The following is a 27,535-nucleotide window of genomic DNA, read 5'->3' as shown; positions in this document are numbered from 1 at the left end:
AAACCCACCCTCTTAAAATGCTTATTTAAATTTGTATCTTCTCACAAAATGCATATTTAAAGATGGAACAGTTCCATTCCAGTTCTGCATTAATTTGTGAATTTAATTTTTTTCCTCTCAAAATACATATTTACACACATACTGCCTCTCAAAATACGTAGAATCACATTTAAATGTGTATTTTCCCCTCAAAATACATATTTTAATGCATGATTTGATCCACTTAAGCTGCTGAGAACTGCATTGCAACATTCAGAGGGGTGTGAAATCCAGTGGATAGCTGAGTTCCAATCTGCACATTAGTCATTTGTTCAGGAATTCATAAAGATTGACTTCCTCAAGCATCTGTAACTGAACACTATATTGCCAATTAGCTATCTTTACTAATAGCCACCAGGAGAGCTAGCCTCCATGTCCCCATGTGACAATCTGAATGGATGATATGTATTAAATTAGCATAATCACTTACCTTGCTAGATTTACTACTCCCATTGAGATTGCAGGAGTGTGAATGATGACATTTGGTTTTAGACTTAGTCAAATCTTCCACAGGCACACTCAGAATTCTTTCGGGAAACTACTGTTTGTATTGCATGTTTGTGTTTCTGTCTTTGACTCCATTAGGTCCAGTTGCGGACAACTCTGGGGTTGCGGCGCTCATCTTGCTCTATAGGCTGAGGGAGCTGGCGTTTGTCCACAGACAGTTTTTCTGGGTCATGTGGCCAGCATGACTAAGCTGCTTCTGGTGAACCAGAGCAGCGCACGGAAACGCCGCTTACTTTCCTCCAGAGCGGTACCTATTTATCCACTTGCACTTTGACGTGCTTTTGAACTGCTAGGTTGGCAGGAGCAGGGACCGAGCAACGGGAGCTCACCCCGTTGTGGGGATTCAAACCGCCAACCTTCTGATCGGCAAGCCCTAGGCTCTGTAGTTTAACCCACAGCGCCACCTGTGTACCTGTCTTTGACTCTACACCCATGTGAATGATAAAGAATTGCCCAAGAATACCAGTCAATTCATTAACATACAGTTTGCCTATACAACAAGCTTGTGTCGTGTGGCTGATTCTGTTCTACAGTAGTAAACCAGAGACTGGGGGAACTGTGTCTGAAAGGAGTGACTATAGTAGAAGGGTGTGAGTTTGTCACACTGACTCTGTTCTTTGCTCTAGCAAATGTTTGCATGGAGGCTGGCCATTCTTGAATGCCTCTGCAAGTGTCAGACCTACTGACTCAGAGTAGAAGGCATGCTACAACAAAATATGGCAGTCACTAGGACACTTGTGGAGCCAGATGCAGGAGACAAGCAATGCTGTAGCCAGATTTTATGGATTTGTGAAGAAAATAATTTTTAGAAGTCTAAGGGTGTCCATGTATTTAATTGCTACCTTATTTAATTGCTACCTTTATATGCCACCTGCCCTCCAAGGAGTCTGCAGCAACATGGTGGTTCTCCATTTATCCCTACTTTTTTAAAAAGCGGGGAAGGCATTTGAATCTCCCTTTAATGATCAGTATTGCAGCTAGAGTGCAACTTGAACCAGTAGTGCAACTTTGGGGCAGGACCCATAGCCCAGGAGGTTCATAAATGGCCCCCAGGGGTGGAGCTGCACACAGCAGCAACATGGCTCCAATGGCCAGATGCTCCTCCTCCACATTCTCCTGCTACTGGCAGGGGGCTGCTTCGACCCTCCTTCCCCTCTGCAACAGCAGGAGCAGGAGGAGGACGAGCTGGCCACTGAAGCCACACTGTACTTGGCTCTGTGCTTGGCCTCCTCTGTCCCTTGATTTTTTGGACATGGCAGCAGCCCCCTCCCAAAAATACTGGAAGGCCCTAAAAGAGCTACGCCCCCAGGAATTGACACCCCTGGCAGCAGGGAAGTCTGTGTGGCCCCACAGGTTGGGGCACCAGATTGGATTTGCTGATGTACCTGCACAGCCCTGACCTTCAACCAAGATCTTAAGGATCAGGTGGTTATGTATCAACAAAATGCCTTCCCTCTTCCCACAATAGTATGGATAATTCTAGAAGGCCATTTTTGCTCAGCAGCACCATTCATAGGATTCAGGAAAGACATGTTGCCTTGCTTGTTCCTTGGCTGCCAGATGTAATTCCTCAGCATTGACGGAGATCATGCCATAGGCATATTGGTATAGAATTTCATCTAAGCCAGGAGGTAGTGTCTCATTTGCTACAACTTAACCTCCTACAAAGACTGAACCTGACTCACTTTGCTCAAATGTCCCAAGAGCTGCAGCAACTTAGATGTCACAATTACAAGACTTGCAACCGAAACTATTCTTTGCACTTATGCTTACAAGGAAGACAGTAAAAAAGGGACACTTAGAAGGTTTCTTGGAGTTTGCATGGCTGAAGTAATACAAAACAGCAAGAGATACAGAGAGAGCAAGTCCACCAAGTTCATCTGATGACATTCCCTAAGGATAATGCTTGCTTCCCACAATGAAAGCACTTATCTTTTAAAATTGCACAAGGTTTCTAGACATTGCTACTGAATTTCCTTTGGCATACTAAAGTCAGTCAAGGAATGTGCACCCTTCAAGAAAAGTTCTGTAGATCTTTTAAGAAAGAAAGAAAAAGACGAAGAAGCAAAGGCCAGTTTCAGGTGAAAATTAGCACCATTTTCTCATCTTAAGTAGAGCTATGTTAAATTTTACATAGAATTCACTCTGGCCTATGCGGTCCCTTTTAAAGCTTTACTCCAGCAGAGATGGGTGCATTGCCTTTAAAATAGAAGCCTGCAAAAGTCACTCAACTACAGGGAGAACAGACTGTATGTACAGAATCCAGCTTGATCCATGTGCTGCATCGTCTATATAGAAATGGCTGCAAGGTACCCTTTTATCTGGTGGATTATTTTTTACAAACTATGATTATCAATATACATGTATTTAAAATGATTTTTATTCTATGACAACAAAAATGTCTGCTGCCCTTTTATTAAAGATGGGCAATGACCCGCTGGTTCATGTCAGGACTGAGGCAGAAATAGGCAAAGCCTTTCCCCCCACAAAAGAGAAATTGCTCAGTTTATTTCTGAGTCAATATAAATTCACCCCTGATCTTGTTAGACCAGCAGTGGTGCTCTAGCCATGGAGAAAGGGAAAGAGGGAGATCTTTTCTTTCCCCCCTGTGTGGCACGCTAGTAGTGCACCAGGGCAAAACTACATTTCCCAAGGGCCTCTGGGCCTAGCACCACCAGCATGCTAAAGAAGGAAAGCCTTATATGGCTCTCCCAGCCATATAAGGATTGCTTAAAGAAACTGGGGATTTGGAGAATGCGCTTTAAGTGGTGAATTCATCTCCAGTGTAGATTTTTAACATTATAGCACCTAAGTGTGAGCTTTGCTAGAATTTCTGGTGTATCCTATGGCATTCTAGCTGGCATCTTACGATTTTATTCATCAGTTTGGTAGTTTTGTTCCCCTTGGTTTGTGTTCTTTTTGAGAAGAATTTATTAAATTTTCCAATAAAACAAACCATACAAAATACAATAAAACAAACAACAACAACCACAAACAAAAAAGAAAAACTACAAAAATACAAAAAATACAAAAATTCTAACTATCTTTATCATAATCATAACATAATATTGGGACCTCCTCACGTCCTCTCTTCTGCGTTCATTTCTAATCTTCTTTAGTAACTTTGTAACATTATAAAATCTTCTTTCTCACCTATTCTTATCATTATAAACCTTAATCAACATTTAACTCTATTATAATCCTAATAAAATCCACATTACATAATTCTAACTACGTCTTATATCCTATTTTCAACTAACTTCTAACAATACTGTAGCCTAAAATGTCCTTCTGATTTCAATTTCAAATGTCTATCTTTTCACGTCGTTTCAAATAATCTTTGAATTTCTTCCAATCCTCTTTTACCATTTCCTCCCTCTGGTCTCAGAGTTTTGCGGTCAGTTCTGCGAGTTCCATATATTCAATCAACTTCATTTGCCAATCTTCCACTGTTGGTAATTCTTCAGTTTTCCAGTTTTTAGCTATCAAAATCCTAGCAGCTGTAGTGGCATACATAAAAAATGTTTGTGTTCTTTTTGAACTTTGATGGAATAGATTCCATTATCAGATTTCTCTCTCTTTCTGCCTTGTCCAGAAAAGATGCTTATGCTGAGAGCCATAGCAATTCAGATTGCTAAAGTCTTCCTTGAGGATATCACATTCATATATTTATATTTATTCATTCAATTTATATCCTGCTCTTCCTCCCAAAGGACACCATGACATAAGTTGTGTTTATTTTGACTCGTGCTGAGAACCTGCTGGAAATTGGGGCTTCCTTCTATACACAGAGCAAAGAGATACGTGTGTCAGGAGTGCCAACTTGAATAAAATATTGGGGGGCCCAGGTTAGCCCTGTCCCGCATAATCGATCACATGACACAGCACACACACACCATTTGAATGGAAATGCACATCAACTTGGGGAGGGGGATAGTGCCATCAGATATTTTATTGGGGGTGGGCTGAAGGGACCTCAGCCCCTAGGAGTTGGTTTCTATGATGTATGTGCTTGTCACACATGCTAATTTTCACACAAGGTGAAAGATTCACAGGAAATTGCCATGGCTATTGTCCACCCATGGTTTGAAGCCATTTTGCCTCATTCATGGGAGTTGTCCACTCAGCTGATGAATGTAAGACGTGAATGAGAGATACCTGTAGGTGAACTCTTTTTGGATAAATTTGGAATTTCGCTTGGCGCATTGAGGTACACACTAAAATGGCTCAGGTTATTTATTTTCTCAGATTCCAACTTTTGGGGCCCACATGGTCAGATTCTTAATACTGTAACATCATCTGGATTATTTTATTATATTTATCCTCTTACTCTGGCAGATCCATATTTTAAAGCTGCGCACCAGAATGGCAAGGCAATTCACTAGGTTTCGAATTTATTTTGGCCATTACTTTGATCAGAGTTTTTGTTTTCTGCTCAGTGTAAAAGTACAAGATGAGACTGTGAACATTAAGAGTTTTTTCTCCCTCCTGTGATCAGAATGAAATGTTGCAACAGAGGGAAATTAAACACCAATTATTTTTCAAGTCAGGGAAAATTATGGCCCACAACATCAAAGACTTGTGTTTTGTGAAATAAAAGGGCTATGGCTAGCTCTCTTCTTTGGCATTGTAACTCTTCATAGGGAGCTTTTCTTGTTAATCAGAAATATAAGATGCCTAGGACTGTAGAATAGGAAATGGAGTTTATGATTCTTTGGAAGTTACTCATCTTGAGTTGGAAACATTGCGCTGTAGTCTAAACTTAGGCAACAAAGCTATATATGTGAGAAACCTGCAAGATTTTCCAAAAGATTTTCTGCTTTTATGATTAATTTTAATTGATCTTATCCGCTGTATATTTTATGTGCACCACTTAAAAGCATCATCAATTAAGTGATATAAAAACAGCTTAAATAAATAAATAAGATTTACAAGTCAATCTTATATATGTTTACTCTGAAGTAAGGCCCATTGAAGTCCTTTTCAGGTGTTATGAAAGCAGAAATGTCAACATGTGAGAGGACAGTGGATATGAGTGCACTGCTGCCACGCTCCACCATTTCAGTCACCTGACAGTGTGCAGAAAGTGATGGTCTGAGGCAGGGGGCCTTTTGTATCTGTAAGGACTCCCCATGTGTTTCAAACCCAAATTTTTCATACAGTCACCTTCCAACAGTTGAAATGGCAATGGAGAGATGGAAGAGCTAGCATGCTCATTTCTGCTATCCCTCTTCATAACCTTGCAGTGGGTGATTGTTCTTAGGTCAGTGTGTATTGGGTTGCAGCCTCAGTGCATAACCCTACAGCCATGGACCTCAGCCTTCCAAGGTCAGATCTCGCCCTGCAAGATCGGACCTCTTTTTCCACCTTTGGAACAGAAGATCTGAACTATCTTATAGCCCCCAGAATTTTCATGTGTAGGGTTTTTCAAATAAAGCAGAAAACTCTGGCAGAACTGCTAATATATATTTTAATACGAAATACTTGACATCTGGTTGTCTGCAAACATAGCTGGTTTGCCAAAGAAAGTATTATGGCCTGCATTTTTTTATAGAGAGAAAATAGTAGGGCTTAACAGACAGACTGTGTATGCCAGCTGGGCCACAGACAGATCACTGCACCAGCCTGAAGCAGATCCCAGGCAGACTCAACCCCTCCTCACCCCTGGAACGCCATGGAGCATTCTGCAGGATTCTACCACCAAGCATTTCCACTTCTCCACACACTGAAGGGACAGAAAAGGGAACTTTGTGCTGGCACAGTGACATGAGCATCACCATGTGGGCAGAGGGCATCAAGGGTGCCCCTCTGCCCAATCCACTCTCACTTCAGCCCAGTGCAAAAAGGGGTTTGGATTGCAGCCCCAAACATCTAATTTCTTTGTGTATTAGAGAGCAATCATGCTCACGCCACAACTCTCGGGGGGAAAGAAGAGTTGCTAGTAAAATCCACCTGAACATTAGAAAACCCCATTCACCAAGTCATCTCAAATAATAATAACAACCCACAAACTTCAGCTCTTCCACAATTGTTATTACCCCACTGGACTAAATGCTATCACAGTTACGTGGACCATAAATAACGCAGGGTAAGAGCCTAAAGAAGAACCTTTTACCTATGGTTTCCTCAAGCAGCTTCTTGTCTTGTTTAATGAAATGGAGCAATCTATGCCACTAAGACCCTGCTCATTTAATCCTTTTAATGCAACCTAATAAGACTCCTAATAAGAGTCTTTGAATCAGTACAGGTGCCGTCACCAACCCACAGAGCAGCAACATCCTCTGAAGCCAGGGTTCACTTTTTAGGGAGAAAATTTCTCTCTTGGATTTGTCAAAATGTGTGAAAATCAACCTGGCATACAAACAGATTCAGCTGGTGAGTCTTCTTATTTTTATTTTATTTTGCATTTTTTCATACTGTAGGACTGTCACTTGAGGGAATGTGACACTCCTATTTATTACGGTAATTCTACTATCTCAGCCATGAACTGGGGAAACAATTGAGTATGACTGGTTCTTTCAACAATATTTTACAGAACATTTTGTATTATCTTTATTATAAAAGTTTATTTTTTGGTGAAAGCTGTGAACAAATAAATAAAGGAAATATTGGGGTTTTACTGTGGATTAAATATTATCAAGAAAGATGACAAATCAAATTTAACAGACACAAATTTTCTTCAGATTTTAAGGCATTTTTGATGCAGGAACAGGGAACAGGTGGGCCCTTAGACCTTGCTGAACTACAACTCCCATCATGGCTGACCATGGCTATGTGGACTGAGGCTGATGAGATTCAGAGTCCAGCAACATCTGTAGGGTCACAAGCTCCCCAGCCCTGGTCTATGGGGTCTAAAGTGAATCTTAGAATAGAACAAGAGGTCTCTGGCTTCTCCTAAAACCACGCAGAGGCAACTTCATTAGAGGAAAGCAGCAGAACTGCACACACATTATATGTGTGATCTAGACCCTGTAAACATGATCATGGACCCAGCTTTGAAGAGTTTATGCATGGACAGCTCATATGCATGTGAGTTCTGCGAAGTTGTTGTGCTGAATGTGTGTAGTGGGCAGAATACTAATTCTTCTATGTTAATTAATGCTGCATGATCACATCACCTACACAGTTCTCCGGTGTGTGTGTAAAGAGGCTCAGGCACCCAAGCCAGCTTTACCACATCTGTCTGACTCTGCAAAGGTGGTAGATAGTGAAGTCCAAGAGAATCCAGTTAGCTCAGAAGGACAAGAGTGAAACTGAAGTGTTGATTTCTGAACCTTAATTGTCCCTCTGACAGCCAGGCTTAAAGTTTTGCTCTTGCCAGGACTCCTGTTCTTTGGTTAGAATAATTAAGTTGAGGACAGGAAGGGAGAGACTGTTCCAACCCAGGATAGCCAAGGAGAATAGTGATGTTAAAATAATCCAAGGGATCACGTGAGAAGTATTTGCCAATAGTTAAACCATATCATTCTATTGCACTTTTGTAAAATAGTGTTACATTCAATCCTTCAATGCAGAAGGATTTGGTTTTATATATTAACTACTGTATTTAAAAGGTAGTGGGGGGAAGTTAAATTTAGAATTACACTCAGATCTTAAGCGGTACTCAGGAATGCTCATTCTTCCATCCCTCCTACTGTCGGAGGATTATAGATGGTGATTTTAGTTAGGGCCTAAAGTTGTTAAAAGCCAGTATGAAATTCTGTAATTGTAAGATTCCAGCACTGTAGATCTGTAGCGCTCTTGGCCTGCTTAAAAGGTTGCAAGTCATTGCCCATTTTAGTTCAAAACTTGCACTCATTTTTAAACATGCTATTTCATGGCATTTGTTGATGTTGTGACTTTTGGTGTTTCATGGCATTTGTTGATGTTGTGACTTTCACACACTGAAAGATTTTACCACTTTGTGCAGGAAATAGTTAGCCAATGCTCTGTGCCCCCATTTTTTATAATGAAAAATCCCTGCCATCTGTCCCCTCAACCATGCAGGTAACATCACTTGTGAAGTAGGTATTCTGTATCACTGCTCAATTGTGCAGATTTCCAATTTGCACCATCTTTCTCCTCCATTCTGACTGACCATTTGTCTGAAATGCCCAACAAGTGACATTATCTGTGTGGTGTAGGGGATGAACTGGACACCCACATTTATTCCTGCACATAAAAGTCTTCCTGTGGCCCTGGGCAGTAAGAACTGACTCTTTGTACACCCCCATTGCTGCCATAGTGTGCCCTGCATAGGCAGAAAGTTGGGGCCAACTGCAGATTCCTGAAGCATACATGCAGTGAAAAGAGTGTTCAAGGATTATGGGAGTTGTAGCCAACAACATCTGAAGGTCCACAGATCCCCCATCCCTAGCTTAGAGGACACACCAGTAGGGAAGTTGGACACAAACTTAATTGTTTATTTCTAACAAGAACGGAACAGTAGCAGGAAAGTCCTGGCACAACCAGTTAAAACTAGTCACCTTACTAACTAAACTTTATGATGAAGATTTTAACATACAGTATCTCCCTGCTTTCGTTTACTGCAGGGGTGCAGGACCTTTTACAACCTGAGAGTCACATTCCCTCTTGGTCAATTTACTTTGGAGCACATGCCAGTAGTAACTAGGGCCGGAGGCTAAAGTAGGTGGAGCAATGGATGTGACGCTACCCTTTGTACAGTAAGGTATATTTCAACTTCACAAAAATTGAGTTATCTTTCTTTCTCTACACACACACACACACACACACACTCCTTCCTATCCTTCATTTAGGCAAGCGAAAGGCATCCACACACAGTGGCAGAATTCAAGCTCTGGGAGGGGGGCAGAGAGCTGGCAGGGGCATGACTGGCGCGCATCCCGGGAGCATGGCACACTGCCCACAAGGGTGTGGCACGCATCCTGGGGGTATGGCACGCTGCCTGTGGGGGTGTGGCACCCAGCGTGGGGGGAAGCCACGATGGCACCCCACCGGGATCATGCTGCAGGGGGTGTGTGCTCCCCCGTACCCCTGTTCCCCTGCCACAGTCCCAAAGGACACATTCTAGCAAAACAAAAGCACTCAAGGAGGGTGCAGAGCAGGATATAGGATGTGGTCTGGGATGGGGGCATGGCTGAAGAAGTGTCCTCAGGGTTGGAGAAAAAGGACTGGTTCCCTACCTGAGGCTGCAGTTCCCCACTCCTGGTTTAAAGAAACAACTACTGAATCAGTACTGTTGAAATACTAGGTAATCTTTAAGGCTTCCAAATAACTCAACCAGAGTGAGGGCTCATCCAGACTTCCTTTTGTGCTGCACTTCCCAGGCACCAGTCCATGCTTTAATGCTCCGTAGCCAAGCATTGTTGTTTTCCTGGGGAAAGTGTCAGGACAAACAACACCAACACCAACATCCGGACACAGAGCTTTAAAGCCCAGAACTCTGCATAAAAACATGGTGCCAAATGAACCCTGGGTGGCGTTTTGTGTAGTAAGAATACTGTCCGTCTTACAAGATGGCTCAGGCAGAAACCTGGGTTTTTAGTTACTGCCTGGACATTTGGTGACTGGGAAAGGGAAAAAGAAGATATCAGTTTATATTAAGTATTCAACATTTGTCTCAACAGAATACAATCTAAGTGTTCATCTTTTCCTTGAACAGTAGCTGAAATCTGCCATTATTATTATTATTATTATTATTATTATTATTATTATTATTATTATTTAGATTTCTTACCAGCCATGTGGTGGTCCCTGAGTAGGTTATAGCAATTAAAACCACAATATTAAAATAAGTTTAAAAATATTACAGTCAAGAGAATAAGCCTTTTCTGAATCAAATTTGATCTTCTAGTAGAGATTGTCCTCACATTGAATTGTGCTAGTTACAAAAATATTCATAACAGGGGTGCCGACTTACCCCGCCCCTTCCCATGACGTGTCCCATGACGCATCATGCCCCCGCCTAGGAGGCACGTGGGCCCTTTGGCAGCTGCTGACCCCAAGGCTTCCTCTGAGCCCTCTGCGACTGTGGCAGCGGGGGGTGGCGGGTCCTCAATACTGGGGAGGCTCAGTCTCCTGCCCACCAATATTGAGGGGCCCAAGCACCTTCCGCCCCCTATACAACTATGTGCCTGATCTCTCTTACCTTAGTGATTTGCAGAAGCAACATTTTCTACGTCAAGGCACCTTAGAGTGAGTTTTGTCTTTGGAGCTGGAAGGTATTCTGATTTGTCTTCCTAGCCACAGTCCGGAAGCTATCAGTAGTGTAGATCTGGAATTTAAAAGGCGAAATATAGAAGTTTCAAGATTTTCTTCGCAGTTCGTACTCATACCCTGGCTCCCTGCTCGCTTGAGCTAGTGGTAATATCCAGAATGACCAGAATTCCTCTGCCATGAATTTGATTGCATTGTCAGTGACAAGTCCACCTCCTGGTATGCCAAAGCGAACAAATTTAGATGTCCACTATTGATACTATTTGGTTGTTATGGGTTGTGGTACAACAGTAAAGTTTCCTTTTGTTATTAGGCTTTCCAATTCATTGTTATCAAAATACATTCTAGTCATCCCTGAAGCATTGCTAAGATGTTTAAGCCATCCTAATCTGATATATCCTGCCAACCTAGCAGTTCGAAAGCACCTCAAAGTGCAAGTAGATAAATAGGTACTGCTCCGGCGGGAAGGTAAACGGCATTTCTGTGCGCTGCTCTTAGTCATGCTGGCCACATGACCTGGAAGTTGTTTGCGGATAAATGCCGGCTCCCTCGGCCTATAGAGCGAGATGAGCGCCGCAACCCCAGTCATCCGCGACTAGACCTAACGGTCAGGGGTACCTTTACCTTTACCTAATCTGATACAGTATAAAACTTTTTGAACTTCTGGATCTGAGTGAATAGCTTTCTTCATCTTATTATGCTGATTTTCAAATGCTGGTAGAGGAACAATGTCATATTAGGTTAAGGGCTGGTTAACTACCAAAATATATTTTCTCTTTTTTGTAATGTATATAATTTGCTTTTTTGTTGTTCTGTTTTGTTTTCTACATGGGTATTATTATTATTTTCATTTTTTGTGTCTTATCTTACTCTGTGCACTCGTAATTATTTACTTTTTATTTTTCAATAAAAAATAAAAAGAATAACATCGCACAGTATAAATAGAAGCCTTGACATCCTATTCTAACTAGTAACCATCAACTGCATTTTGGGGCTTAGGACAAGGTATCTGCTATGACCATGTTCTTGACTACTGGGGTGAATCTCATCATTATTAGATGTTTGTATTGTAAAGGTAAATGTAAAGGTAAAGGGGCCCCTGACCATTAGATCCAGTTGTGTCCGACTCTGGGGTTGCGGTGCTCTGCTTGCGTTACTGGCCGAGGGAGCCGGCGTACAGCTTCCGGGTCATGTGGCCAGCATGACAAAGTCACTTCTGGCGAACCAGAGCAGTGCACGGAAACGCCGTTTACCTTCCTGCTGGAGCGGTCCCTATTTATCTACTTGCACTTTGAAGTGCTTTTGAACTGCTAGGTGGGCAGGAGCTGGGACCGAGCAACGGAAGCTCACCCCGTCACAGGGATTCGAACCGCCGACCTTTTGATCGGCAAGCCCTAGGCTCTGTGGTTTAAACCACAGCGCCACCTGGGTCAAGTAATGGTACTTGACTCAAATCTTTTCTTCTGCTCAAGGTCCCTGAAGATTTATGGTCTGTGAGGAAATAAGTTGGACTGCATTGGTATCTGTAAAAGCTGTAGTAGCACTCAAACTAGTTCATAGCTGCTTGCATCAGCACTAACCATTATGGGCATGGTGACATCACAGAACTTTATTGGAGATCAAGTCCATTTTTTCATGAAGGTAGCCTCATGCTCTAATCCTCAAACCCAGGACATGGTGGGTTTCAGTAACAGGCTTATTGCCTCTATTGAGCTGTCTTGCAAATATCAACCTACCGTATATGGCAGACCAACACGGCTACCTACTTGTAACTGGAACTACCGTATATAGATCACCATTCTGAGAGAGAGCACCTCATTTCTGTAATGTTAGGTTAATTGATATTTTCGGGTCCCTTATGACTTGGAGCTTTTCTGAGCGTGGCTTTATTGCATGTCGTGTGATCAATTTCACCATGGTGAGAAATTATTTTCTCCTTGTTTCATTTGTGTCCAGATTCAGAGAGCATATTCAAGATGACAGATAGTGTTTTGTCATGGTGTTTCATTGATGTGCCATGAAAACAGTGGCTCCGTTTATGCCTCCAAGGAGCTTTGCCATTTTTCTGTGAAAAATCTCGAGAGCATTGTGATTCCAAATGGCAAGCAATGTTAACAAGAGGTCCCAAAGAGTGTGAGAAAGATAGTCAGTATAGTCCTTTGCTTTGCCAAAGGTGTTCACTACAAACTACTTGAGGCATCAACTTTGGAAAATGTTTCAGCTCCTGCCGCTTTTGGGAGAAAGTCCTCCAGTGTGGAAAGTGCATATTTTTTCTCTGATTGCTGCTTTGATAGCCTATAAACATCTACACAGATGTTTGTTGATAACTTGGACAACTGGTGCAAACCACGAGGTAGGTTAGGCGAGTTCCTTAATTATGTCAAAATCCTTCCTATTTTTCTAGTTCCATTACCACATGGTGGAGTAACAGAATGGGGTGTTTCTAGTAGTATTCTACATACAGTAGTTTTGTACTAAGTCTTGAAACAATGTACACAGCACCACCTTTAGCTCACTGTCTCCAAATTTACCAGCTCCTATTTTTCAAAAGTCCCATTCTGAGAGCTACTCTTCAACTGAGATTATACTGCAAACATGATGAACACTAACTGCTCCTCTTTATAGATTGTTTCTGTGGTATAGCATCAAAAAGCAGTGTAGGGCATCCCCTGGGCTGTGTAAAATGGTTTTGGCCTTGTTAATATCTGGAATGCTGTCTGGATAGCCTCTGAAATAACTGTGACAACACCTCCTCAATTCATCTTGAAATTAATGACAGTCCCACAAACAGGTAGCTTTGTTCTTCATGGAGAGTAAATGACAAAATAAAGACTTCTAAGAAGAAATTGGCATTAATTGCTGTGGTCACACACTGTACCACCTGTACATGATAGCAAAACATTTTTGTGAAGCACCCCGAGACCTCCGGGTATAAGGCAGTATTAATAATAATAATAAAACGCCCTGTTTTGAACATTTCCTGCACATTGTGAACATCTTCCACTTGCAAAGGACGAGACTTTTCCCATCATATAGTCAGATTGTTTTCCGGGCTTTCTTTTGTGCAACGTTTGCTGATATTTGAGCAAAGAATTTGCCCTTGCCCTTGAGCAAAGATATGTGCTCCTTCCAGGGTTATCTCTGCCATGCCATTCCCAAGTTCTGTTTGCTCCCTGAGCTGTCTGGTGATCAACCCTGATTGCCTTCCCACCTCAATGGCTTTGTGTAGGGTTGATTCTTGGGGAAAAGGTATTGGGTTGGGCCTGTGGGTTGGGGACGGATGCATCTTGTCTGTAAAGCACATTCATATAAACATGTTTACAAGCACAAAAGCAGGGCACAACTTGCTATATCACTCCAGCTACTTTGGTGTATTTTGAATGGTGGAAACATATTGTCAGACAGTTTTCCAATATATATTTAACCAAAAGAACAAACAGTGTCTTGGCTTTTATGTAGATGGAGAAGCAAGCTGTTGTTGCAGAACAAATGACTACAACATACAGCAAACACATAGGAAAGTCTCCAGCAGGTGTGTGTGTGTGTGTTTTGCTGGGATGAGGAATTGTGGGCGTTATCCCTATTTTGAAATTTGGAGGGAAATGTGTCACCAGGAAATTTTAGTATGCCAAGTGATTATTGTATTAAACAAATTTGGGAAGAAAATTTATATATAAAAGACAGCAAATAATTTCGCCTGTAAATAGAAATGTCATATTGCATACTTTTCATTAAGATTGCAGGTACTTAGAAATATATGGAACACATATTTGGGGGGGGGGGGGCGGACAAGAAGTAAAATGTAATGTCTACACAACCCCCTCCCCCTTGTGTCCTGAAAAGTGTGGCCCTTACTACTTTACTGTGTGGTCATCATTACTATTTAGAGACAGCCATTCCCTGGGCAGCTTTATATAACACCAGCTAAAGCTGCTGGAGATTATGTGCAGAACATTGAATCTGATGAGCTCAAATATGAGATGGCCTGCACTAGCATAATATTTGGGATTACAGTCGTAATCTCTTTAGGGAAAGTGTGCTGTATCAGGGAAATGGTATCTTGAATCGCTGGGGCCTAGTGGGTTTGAAGAACAAATAATCTTATGTTTATTTTGCAGCAATGTCTTCTGTCGCCATAGCCATTCTAAACTAGCATTGCTCACTCCCCATTCTGTTTTGTTAAGGGTTCAGAACATAGCTCCCATCATTTCATTCAGTAAACATGTTTAGCCCAGAAACTCAAAAGTAAATGCAGTTTTAGGGATGCAGTCATTTCTTACTTAATATATAAAGTAAAAACTAATGGCCAAAATTTTAAAAAAGAAAGCTCTGAAGCTAGGTCATGAACCCAGCAGGGATTCATGTTTTCCCCCCTGAACAGCAGCCCTCCAGTGCCACATGGCAATTGCTTTTGAAAGGGATTTCCCAAGCTGATTTATGATAGGGGTTTGGTATATATATATATATAAAAACTCCACTGGGCAATGGTTAGGAGTGTAAGAAGGCATAGGTTTTCATTCCTGACCCATGTTTGTCAGGGCATTTGTTATTGCAAAGAACAATAGCAAATACTGATTTATTTGTTGGATGAGTAAACACCAGCACGTTCTAGTCCCATTTCCATTCCTGTCCACTGTGGCTAGCTTCCTGTGTGAGACTATGCATAATGGTACATTATTTTATTTTTTAAAGCTGGCTGTCACCTGTAGTGTTCCAGTGAGGCTTTCTTCTCTTACACCCATGGTGGACTGAGCTGCTGTGACATCCTGAAAATGCTTGCAATAATTGGCTAGAATTATGTTTAACATACCAAGTGGCTTTGGGTGCGTTAAAAAATCACCTTGTTGCACAGTTCTCTTTACAATTTCATGAATCACTTTTCATAGAAACAATCTTCACTATGCCTAGCAGCAAGAGGCATCAGCAGTGTCTGGATGTCAAACTCGTCCAAAGCCTCCATACGGGGTGCCAACTTGAATAAAATATTGGGGGAGCCCAGGTAAGGCCCACCCCACATAATCAATCACATGACACGGCACACACACAACCCATTTCAATGGCAATGCCCATCAACTTTCTGGGGGCAGCCCCCTCAAATATATTATTGGGATGTGTGTGCAAAGGGACCTTGACCTCTAACAGTTGGCACCTTATGCCTCCATAGGTACCAAACACGAATTACCTGGTTTTGTGGATTCTGGCATAAAAGGGAAATAATTGGTCCTGATGAAAATTGGTTCCAGACAGTCCTTACCAAGACAGGCTGTTGACCCATGTTCCTAACAGGTGCTCTTTTTTTCATTTTTGTGAACATCTTTGCTCAAGAAGTGGCAAGTTATAAAGGGACTTGAATAGAGATTGCATGAATAAATGAGCTATAGAAAGAGCGACAATAAGTTTCCCCCGATTCTGAGCTTACAACTTTAGATTCCCCCCTCATGTGGGGAGAGTCTTTGCACACAAACAAGCTGTAGGTGTGTAGCCTCTCTCTATACAGTATCTGTGACTTGTATCTCCCCTCGCCCTGACTGTTTAGGGCAGTCTTCTTCAACATGGTGTCCTCCATATGTTTTGGACTACAACTCCTATCCTGGCCTGGCTGGGGCTCATGGGAGGTAGAGTCCAAAACATCTGAGGGGCACCAGGGGTGGGGAAGGCTTGTGTAGAGATACCATGTGAAGTTTGTAGGCTGTGTGCAGAAATGTGGATGAATACAAGAAGGAGGTCAAGGGTGAGGCCAGTGGGCCTGCACTGCCAGCATCAACCACACGTTGCTTCTCTCTGCTCATGCCATCAGTGCAGGGCTTGAGCATTTTATTAATGATCAATAGGGATATGTCCTCAGAACAGGGCAAAATCATTGAATAAAAGAGCAATCAGATATATTTATATATGGTATATTTGCAAGTATTTTTCTAACAACATTGGCACAACAGATGACAGAGGTGGAAATATATCTTCCACACAGACATGTCCACAGAATCAAGATCACAAACAGAAGTTAATAAGACAGACCACACCTATATTTATGGCAAATTTTCATATTTCAATGTGGCATCAGAATGGCATAGACCTGCAAAACATGATTGAAACTTTAAATGTGGCAAACCTGGTAAGGGGAACTCATCTTTTGACCACTCTGGAAAGAAAGATCCACAGGGTGTATTATTTTGTCAGTTATTTGACTGCCTGCATGACGAAGAGTGGCGAGCTTTGAAAAAAGAGAGGGAAACCTAGTTCTAGATTGTCGAACAAAGCTGCAATGTGAACAAGGTGTAGGAGCTGCTGACAATCATTAAATCTGCAAAGGAAACCTGGTACACTGGGTGTTAATTACAGTAATTCAAGATGTTTCTGAGAATACACAAGCTTCTTTTTCTTCAGGCCTGTACAATTAATTGATTTGAGTTTTCTGTTACAAGTCCTTAAACTGTCCTGCTGTCTGTTAGACAAAAGAGGAGTGCCTATGAGAACGCCATCAAGTCTGCATTTCCCAACATCTTTGAATCTCTTTTCTCTAGGCTAGTGAGGATGCCTGTTCTGTCAGCTATCACAGTCATCAAGTATGTTTCCCCCTCTTTTTATTAGTTATGGAAAGAATCTGGAGGCATTTGTCCTGCACAGCATTAGGTACAAGTGGCTTTAACTGGAAGGATGAGAAACGCAACTGTTCCAGCATTTCCAGTTAACTGTTGTCAGAGCTGTGTAGGAGGGAGCCTCAGCCAAACCTTGTCCCTCAGTTCCCATGGTTGGTGTGGTGTTTGGCACATAGCCTCTAGATGCCGGTGGGTAGGGAGGCTTGACTGTTCAAGCAAGAGAAGGAACTCCAGCTGTTGTTACAGCTCATCACAAAAACCAAGTGGCTCAACCTTAGAACTGAGAGAATGGGGGCAATGGCAGCCGGAAGCATATAAACTTCATTGGCAGCTTTCCTGCAGCGATGTGTATTCTGCCAGGGCACTTGGCTGTATACCATAATACTTGACAAGCACTGTAAGATGTTGACATCTAGAAAGGCTGCTTCTCTTACACTTTCACCTGATATACCCTTCCTTAAAAATGGTCACAGGTGTGGCGTTACCATCAAATTCCTTCTCTTCTGTTTGCTGTCATTGAGTTCACTCAGGGTGTATTTAGACCATGGTTAGGCAAACTAAGGCCTGGGGGCCGGATCTGGCCCAATCACCTTCTGAATCCAGCCCACGGACGGTCCCGGAATCAGTGTGTTCTTACATGAGTAGAATGTGTCCTTTTATTTAAAATGCATCTCTGGGTTATTTGTGGAGCATAGGAATTCGTTTATTTCTTTTTTTCAAAAAATAGTCCAACCCCCCCCCCCACAAGGTGTAAGGGACAGTGGACCGGCCCCCTGCTGAAAAAGTTTGCTGACCCCTGATTTAGACATTAGGAAAATGTCATTATTTTTCCTGATTATAATGCTGGTGCACCTGTCACGTTTTCTAATGTTCCTTCCACACTGTAGTACCTTTTGTCTTATGGAATTGTGCCTTATAGATCAATATGGCCGTGTCATGCTAAATTTCATTCACACCAGGGGCATAGTGTGAAACAACTAACATATTGGGCAACATCACTACTCTCCCATGCTTTCTGTACATGCTTCTGTCCCCCCCATGATTCCCCAATGAAAACAGCAGGAAAGAACTGGATTCCAGTACATTGCCCAAAAATTTGTCACTTACTCCCGCAATTTTCAAGGTTAGGGGAGCTGTAAAACGATATTTTATTGGAATCAAAAAACATGGAGATGAGTGCAAACATGCACTATATGTAATTCATTTTCTGGTAGTGGCTTTTTCATCATGTGAAAGCTTAAATATCATGCAGAAATTAAGGAAACGTTAAGGAAACAAATGGAATAAACTGCCATGTGAATGCAGCCTCAGTCCCACAGTCATGTGGAGATAGTCTTTGAGAACTGGAAGCATGAATGCACACAGCAAACATAGTGCAGTGAGTCCTGCAATCCCAACAATCACTTGTCAAAACGATAAACTGAGCTCAAGGACAACCACATGGAAGGAATTTAGCAGTTCCGTCCAGGATGCAAACCAATCCTGAAGAGCTTTTAAAAATACAGTGGTACCTCTGGTTACGAACTTAATTCGTTCCGGAGGTCTGGTCTTAGCCTGAAACTGTTCTTAACTTGAGGTACCACTTTAGCTAATGGGGCCTCCCGCTGCCGCTGCACCACCACGCAATTTCTGTTCTCACTCTGAAGTAAAGTTCTTAACCCGAGGAACTATTTCTGGGTTAGCAGAGTCTGTAACCCGAAGTGTTAGTAAGCAGAGGTACCACTGTATGTGCATGTTTCATGCACCACCACTGCATGATCAGTTTCTGTTTCCTTTCACAGAATTAGTCAAAGTGATAAACCTATCTCACAGACTGGGGAGGAGGGTAGCCTGGCTTCAGTATAGCCATGATACTGTGCTATTCATTCTTTTTAAAAAAATAAATAAATGAAAAGCTGCAGAAGAATTGTGGCTAGATGTGTGCTCCAGAGCAGGAATGTAGGAGTGCCCATTCAGTGTCTGGCTTATTTTTCAAAAAGATAAACATAGAAAATCTTCACAAAATGGTGATGCATTGTGATTGGGGTAGGTAGCTTTTCTGGCATTTGTCATTCCTTTAAAAAAAAAAAACCACCCATAGATTGGTACTCCTATGTTAGTGCTGTAAAGTAGAGATAATTTGGACAAATTAAAACAATACAGAATAAATTACTATAATCCAAAATCTTGACAATTTGTTTAGGTACACCCAAGGGTTTGGCCACACCCAGAGGTACGTTTGATTCTCTGTCCTCTGGTCAGCAGCCTTCACCTTCCTCTTCCCCAAACACCAGATCGCAATCTGCTTTTGAAAATTCTGCCATTGCCAAAGCTGCTTGTGATATCGCAAGTGAGGCTGCTATGTAAGAAACACAAGCCTAACCCTCCACTGACGCAATAACCTAGTTGTACAATTCTTTGCATCTCAACATGATACTCTCAGCAGGCATATGAACAAATGTTCTGGGTTTGTGTGCTTAAAAATAAATAAATTGTAAGCGTATTACAAGAATTACATGTTTTTCAGAAATTCTCAGCTCAGCTCCCCAAAGTAGCAGTTCTTGAATGTTATCGGGCATTTTTGGTGTCTCAATCCATGCATGGTGCAGTTTGAAAAGCATGTTCCAAGAGCTCTTGCAGAAGCTGCTGGACCACAGAGATTACCGGGGCTCCATTCCCTCCGTTGCTTCTCTGCAGGAAACAGACTTTCTGCTCCTACATGCAATGTGCTAGAGCAGGGGTGTCAAACTCAAATTCATCGGGGGCCGCATCAGCAGTTTGGTCACCCTCAAAGGGCCGGTTGTATCTGTAGGACTATGTGTCCACTCTTTATTATCATAAATTATTGTCACTGCATTCAATTATTACTGTTTTTTGTAATAATGCAAGTAATAACTAGCACTGAAAGCAGAAACATAGTCAGAATAATGGCAAGTAGATATTCAAATGTACAATTATTGTACAATTTATTGAAAAATGATTTTATTGAAAAAAAGCTTGCGAAGAAGAGGCGCCACAATCCGTTTCGCGCAAGGCAGGAATCGGATCCAGTTTCTCCCTTTCCTCCCCCCCCTTTTTTTTTAAAAAAAAAGAAGTGCTCCACGAAAGCTTGCATTTCTTTGAAATAAAAACGAGCGTGTCGGGGGAGCAGTGTATAAAAAACAACAATAAAAGAAACGAAACCCCGAAAGCTTGGCCTCCGAAACAGGCGCGGAGATGAGGCCGCGTCGTGTCAATTAGGGGGGGGGAGGGGGAGAGAAGAAGGGGGGGGAAACCCAGGAAGAAGAGGAAGAAGCGGCCGTGTCGGCAGAGTCTCCCGCGACATGAGCTGCCCGCCCACCGCTCCTCCCGGCCGCGTCTCGGGGCTTCCTTCCTCTCGCCCGCTGAGAGCAGGCCCAGGCTGGGGCGGACCCCTCGGCGCCACCAGGCAGACCTCACGCCGCCCCAAAATGTCTGCTTCCCCCTCAGCCACCGCCGCATCCCGCCACGGAGAAGGCTCCCATGCCCCTCACGGGTTGCCGCCGCCTTTCTCCCCACCCACAGGTGACCCTCTCTCCCCCACCAGCGCCGCCATTTTACTCACCGACCGAGCTCGCCGTCGCCTCCTCCGCCAGGCCTTCAACGCCAGGCCCCGTCACCTGCTCCGCCCCCCTCCTCCCAGCGCCGCTCTCGCTCCCCCCCACACCCCCGCCGGCCTCTCTAAGGCTGCGCCTCTCGTGAGAGCTCCGCCAAGCCGCCCTCAGCCAATCGCCTCCGAAAGGTCGCGTGGATCATAGAGACGAGGAAGAAAGGGGGTCGGCACTCGGGGGAAAGAGGAAGGGACAGTCTATAGAGAAGGGGAGTCCTAGAACGGCCTAAAAATTGCTACCGGCTGAAGCTGTTAAAAAAAAAAAAGCGAGAATAAAAGGTGAAGGCTGGCGGCCGGCGGCGGCTACACGGGCCACTTGACGAGGTCTGGCGGGCCGGATTAGGCCCCCGGGCCTTGTGTTTGACACCCGTGTGCTAGAGCTTCTTCCACCCATTTGCACAACACTCTACAAATGCTGCACCCCAAGAGTATTTCTGATGCCTGGAACATGTGTTGCATGAACAAGTGAAAACGTTGCTTGTTTCCCAAGGAATCTGTGAATAGCTGTCTTCTGGAAACCAGCTTGTAATTCATTTGTTCGTAGTGAAATTGTTCACTCTATAACATCTTCATATAAATCATTTGTGGCTGTGGCATATTGAATAGCCCCAAAGTAATCACTGCTAAATAATTTTATTTAGTCATAAACTCTCATCAATACATCATGCTTAAATTGTGATGTATTTTGTAAAACATAATTAGCTTTTTATGTGCACTTTTTGTAGAACAGCCAGTTTGCTTGACTGTAAAGCAGGGCATCTTTAGATTCCTTTCTTATATACACAAGGGTTCTTGATCCAAAGTATCCTTGAATGTGTTCAACTGACTGTCCTTAGAGCTGACATGTATGCAACTTATTGGCATGGTAAAATCTGTATGTGGTGTGAGCCTTTTCATCTCACTTTGCATATTTCCCAACACCCAAAAATCTGGAGGCAGTTCCGTACATTCACAACATTCCTTCAAATCTGTGGCCCATTGGAAGTTGCAGGACCAACTGCCATCAGCCTCAGCTAGTATGGCCAATAGTTTGGGGTGGGGTGGGGTGAAAGCTGTAGTTCAGTTTCTCCACCCATAGTTTAAATTGTCCCTTACTTCATAGAGTTACTTCCTGATTTACTCTCTTAGTAAAAACTATGTTCACCATAAATACTGGTAAGGTAAAGGTAAAGGGACCCCTGACCATTAGGTCCAGTTGTGTCCGACTCTGGGGTTGCAGCGCTCATCTAGCGTTACTGGCTGAGGGAGCCGGCGTACAGCTTCCAGGTCATGTGACCAGCATGACAAAACCGCTTCTGGCAAACCAGAGCAGTGCACGGAAACGCCGTTTACCTTTCTGCCGGAGCAGTACCTGCTTGCACTTTTGACATGCTTTCGAACTGCTAGGTGGGCAGGAGCTGGGACCGAGCAACGGGAGCTCACCCCGTCGCGGGGATTCAAACCGCCGACCTTCTGATCAGCAAGCCCTAGGCTCTGTGGTTTAACCCACAGCGCCACCCGCGTCCCTGTCAAATTCCAGTAATTGGCTGAAATAAAGAAATAAGTTCACCATAGGTGTGTGGTTCACATGAATTACTTTATGGCCAGATATATAACATTCACTATGTGATAAAATGAGGCGTTTACCACATTGAAAATCAATATGTGATCTGGTACTTATTGAGAGATAAACGATGGGGAAAATGGGATCTCCCTAGCTTTCAAAATGCAGACAGTCTTGCTGTTTGGATGCACCAATCTTTATATGCTTATGGAAACAATGAATGCCTTGTTGCCTCTATCAGTCATATGGAGTTTCATGAAAATTTTAGATAACTACGGTTTGTATTTGTGATCATATGATATGAACTGCACCGTGTCAAGAGCAATTGAGGACTTGCTATTACACAGTACATTATCCAAGAGTGTGGGAGAGGTCAAGATCACTGCCTGCAAAATTATTAGAAGGCTGATGAGAAGCGAAAGACTAATTTGTAGAGGAGAAGAATGGATTTTCATGAGGTATAATTAACAAAAGGAGAAGTCTGACTTAATGTCATGATAAGTAAATTCAGGGTGAAATCTGTAGAGCACCCTCTCAAGGGGAATGGGAGTAGCTTGATAATGTGAGCTCATTAAAACCAAACTATATGAAAGGTTTGAGAACTTACATCAGTGTAGGATACAATTTCACAGTCACTTTTTATGGCTAGGCAGGAAAAGGGCTTGTCCATCTGTCTCTTCCATGATGCAAAATTAAGGAAGAAAGAGAGAAAATTGTATTGTCAAGCATGCACTAACTCTTTGTTTCTTTTCTAGCACAAATTGAAGTGATACCATGCAAAATTTGTGGTGACAAGTCTTCTGGAATACACTATGGAGTCATCACATGTGAAGGCTGCAAGGTATGAGACGTGTGTGTGTGTGAGAGAGAGAGAGAGGGGGGGGAGATCTGTATTCTGTGCTAGTTTTTGTCATTTCTATAATTATAAGCTGTCATATATGCTTACCCTCCAACATTTTTCCGATGAAAATAGGGACGTCCCATTCCATGATGATAATTTTACTATTTATACCCCAACATCTTATTGGGTTTCCCCAGCCACCCTGGGCAGCTTCCAGCATGTCTAAAAACATAATAAAACATTAAACATTAAAAAAAAAGCTTCCCTATACAGGATTGCCTTCAGACGGCTCGGGGGTCAGATAACTCCAAACCCTCCAACATTTCTCTAATGAAAATAGGGACATCCTAAGGAAAAGTGGTGGGACATTCTGGGATCAAATCAGAAACTGGGGCAACTTCTCCAGATCTGAGATGTCCCTGGAAAATAGGGACACAGAGGATCTGTCAGCTCAGTGGCTTAGCTCAGCACAGTATTAGAGCAAAAGGAACTGGGGAGGATTTTGTGAGCTCTTCTCTGGGAGCCCACACAATCCAAGTCTGGTTTACCATATCTTGTGAACCAGGCCTTTGTATGAGCAGCAGGTTCCACATTAAGAGTCCCTGTACAGCTAGCTAAATGCACTTCCTCACAATTAGCCCAAAGAGGCATGTGAAATACATTTTTTAAAAAAAAATATAAGGCTTTATTAAAGATCATTACAGTGATACCTCGGGTTAAGTACGCTTCAGGTTAAGAACTCCGCTTAAGAACAGAAATCGTGCTCTGGCGGCGCAGAGGCAGCAGGAGCTTCCATTAGGTAAAGTGGTGCTTCAGGTTAAAAACGCTTCAGGTTAAGAACAGACCTCCGGAACGAATTAAGTACTTAACCCGAGGTAGCACTGTAGTGATGTCAAAAAAATCTGATGAAAACAGAAAAGAAATCGGAAATTGTCAAGGTTTGCTTATTTATCCAATGTCCAGAATGGAAATCAATCCAGGATATATGATTGGTATTTTCTGCAGCTGTTTGTGTCTGCAAATGCTACATAACGATATATACCTGAGGACATTTTTTCCAATTTGCATTGTGGAATATCCAATTTGCATTCACTGAAATGAATGGTGTGGAGTCATATAATAATAAACTGATTAATTGTGCAATTAATTATGTAAATGTCACCATAGCAAATAGTGAGACAAATAATGTGTTTCCTGTCAGACACCCAGCACAATAGAAAGGGTGACGGACACAGGGCGGGCAGGGCCTCCTCACATCCCTAGTGATCATTTGGACAAAGAACATATGTTTAGGTGCATCAAAAAGGATTTCAGTACCATCCAGATCAAGCTTAGAACAGAGACTTAGGCTGCAGTCCTAGAAACCCTCCAGGAATTCTGGACTGCAGCTCCCACCTATGGACTATTGCCCAAGCTCGCTGGGGTTCGTGGCAGTCGAAGCCCAAAACGTCCAGAGATCCCCAGGTTGTGGGAGGCTGCTGTCTGCACTTGCCTGAGACTTCCTTTTGCCTAGGATTGCATTGCTAAGCAAGAGTTTCAAGTCTGTCCAACTATTGTGACAAATATATTGATTCACTCTCTTTCAAAACGATAACACTATTTTCTAGCAAACCCCCCAAAACGCTTTGAATAAAGGTGTCTTATATTGACCAGTGGTCCATGGAAGTTGCCTGGCAGCCATTCTCAAGTATGCTGGCAAAACAACATTTATCATCCTCATTGGAGATGCTGAGGAGGACTGAACATGCACAAAACATGCCCTTCCTCTAAAATTTACATTTTGCCAGCTGTCAGCACCATCAGAATTGAAACAATTCCCATCCTGATGCTGCTGTGATTTATGATGGCTATAGCGCTGGATTAGCCTGATTGATACAATCATTTGAATCTGGCTTTGAGCAGAAAAGGAGTTCCTGGCCTTCAGAGGCAGTTTAGCCAGCCATGCTGCTCCTTGGCTCAGTCCTGTTTAGATGTGATTAGCATTAATGGCTACCTTTGTGTGTGCCTTGTGGGCAGATGATCCCCCTCAGCCCTGCTGCATGGAGGCAGCTCATGGAGATAAGGAGAAGCTCTCCCACTTCAAGCAGGTTTAACCCTATTGTTTTTGAACTGGTTTTAAAAGTATCAGATCAATTAGCCTAATCTCTTCTGCTGCAACCCGGATGGGGAGGGGAGGGGAGGGGGCAAAGTACCAGCTTTCATTACAATTGTAATTATTGATATGTTTTAAACAGATTTTATATGTGTGTATATATATATATGTAAATCTATTGATGTTTAATTGTATTATTATTATTATTATTATTATTATTATTATTATTATTATTATTCTGTTTTTAGTGGTTCTTGTTTTTATCTGCAAGCTGCCTTGAGTTTAGTCAGGGGAAAAGGCAGGGTGTAAGTTGGTTATACTGTGGTGCTGATAATGTGAAGGTTGTAGGTTCGATCCCTGAATGGAACAGCTGCATATACATGCATTGCAGGGGGTTGGACTAGATGATCCTCAGGGCCCCTTCCAACTCTACAATTCTATGAAATTGATGGTGGTGATGGTGATGATATTACAGAGGGAACTATTTCAGGATTCCTCCCTAACTTTTACTTTGATTGGGTATGGAATTCCCTCTATGGCAGTGTTTTTCAACCACTGTTCCGCGGCACACTAGTGTGCCGCGAGATGTTGCCTGGTGTGCCGTGGGAAAAATTGAAAAATTCAAGAGAATTACTTTATATATAGTCAATATAGGCACAGAGTTAAATTTTTTAACATTTTCTAATGTTGGTGTGCCTCGTGATTTGTTTCATGAAACAAGTGTGCCTTTGCCCAAAAAAGGTTGAAAAACACTGCTCTATGGCACATGCAGAAACAACCTTCCTGACACCGGACCCACTATTCGTCTCTTCCGCTCAATCCGCTGGAGCCCTTCTTTGCATGCAGGGGAAGTCTCTAACTCACTGAGGGTTCGAGAAATTAATATAAAATAAATAGATACCACACTGGCTCTAGAGGTTGGTGTGCAAAGAGAATCTCATGAAGATTTTCATTATCTTTATGGCTTTTCTTGCACATGGCAAAAGCAGCATTTAGAAAGTACGATACACAATGTCATTGAATCAAGCTCTCTCTCTCTGTCTCTCTCTCTCTCTCCCCTAGGGATTCTTTAGGAGGAGTCAACAGAACAATGCCTCGTACTCCTGCCCAAGGCAAAGAAACTGCTTAATTGACAGAACCAACAGAAACCGTTGCCAACACTGCCGACTGCAGAAGTGTCTTGCCCTAGGAATGTCTCGAGATGGTAAAGAGCTTGCTTCCTGCTTCCACAGATCAATCCTTTGAAACTCATTGCGCTCTGCTTTTCATTCCCGACAGAGAGGCATCTGCTCTGTAGCAGAGACCATGGCTGTTCCCAAAAACCTAAGGCATTTTGATGTTTGATGAGGTGTCTATTGAAGAAAAGACTAACATGAAGGGTGATAAAATGGTTTGATATTGCTAGTGGACAATTTGGAAAAGAATAAGTATTGGGCCACAATTCTGTATAACCCATTATGTAAAGAGTGGGTGGGTGGAGGAGAGTCTACATAAAAAGGGAAAGGTAAAGGACCCCTGACAGTTAAGTCCAGTCGCGAATGACTCTGGGGTTGCGGCGCTCATTTCGCTTTACTGGCCAAGGGAGCCGACGTTTTCCGCAGACAGTTTTTCCAGGTCACGTGGCCAGCATGACTCTGGCGAAACCAGAGCAGCGCACAGAAACGCCGTTTACCTTCCTGCCGGAGGGGTACCTATTTATCTACTTGACTTTTTGGGGTGCTTTCAAACTGCTAGGTTGGCAGGAGCAGGGACCCCCTGCATAGCTTGAGGCATTTTTCAAAGGAGTGGTATTGCTCTAGTTACCTAGTGGAAAAAGCAACTGCTGCCCATGTGCAACTTATATCAAGCTTGCCTCAACAGCTGGGTGATCAGCTAGAGCAAAAACTTTGAAAACATCTCTGGCTGCCCATAGACTTCTCATCCACCTGCAGCATGGGCTATGTGAGTCCGTGGCATTTTTAACTGTTGGGTTAATTCAGAGAAGAAATCGGGCCAAAATGAATGCCTAACAAAACAACAAATTGTATTGCTGGAATCAGTCAAGAGCAAAGGTGCAGCTAGGGGGCGGGGGGGGGACACTGGGTGCCACACCGTGGGGGGCAGCACTTACCATGGGGCCTGCAGCATGCCTGAG

General features: G+C 42.9%; 1 protein-coding gene across 1 annotated transcript in view; it reads left to right on the top strand.

Moving 5' to 3' along the window:
• Positions 1 to 27,535, top strand: part of RORB (RAR related orphan receptor B) — a 153,213-nt gene that overhangs the window by 78,606 nt on the left and 47,072 nt on the right. Inside the window, exons 2-3 of the mRNA XM_033164366.1 lie at positions 23,224 to 23,309; positions 26,464 to 26,605. Of these exons, the coding sequence (XP_033020257.1) occupies positions 23,224 to 23,309; positions 26,464 to 26,605 (228 nt within the window). The remainder of the gene's footprint in view (positions 1 to 23,223; positions 23,310 to 26,463; positions 26,606 to 27,535) is intronic.

This window comes from Lacerta agilis, chromosome 11 (assembly GCF_009819535.1).
Source record: "Lacerta agilis isolate rLacAgi1 chromosome 11, rLacAgi1.pri, whole genome shotgun sequence".
NCBI classification, from domain to species: domain Eukaryota; kingdom Metazoa; phylum Chordata; class Lepidosauria; order Squamata; family Lacertidae; genus Lacerta; species Lacerta agilis.
This window is presented reverse-complemented; position numbering and strand designations above follow the sequence as displayed.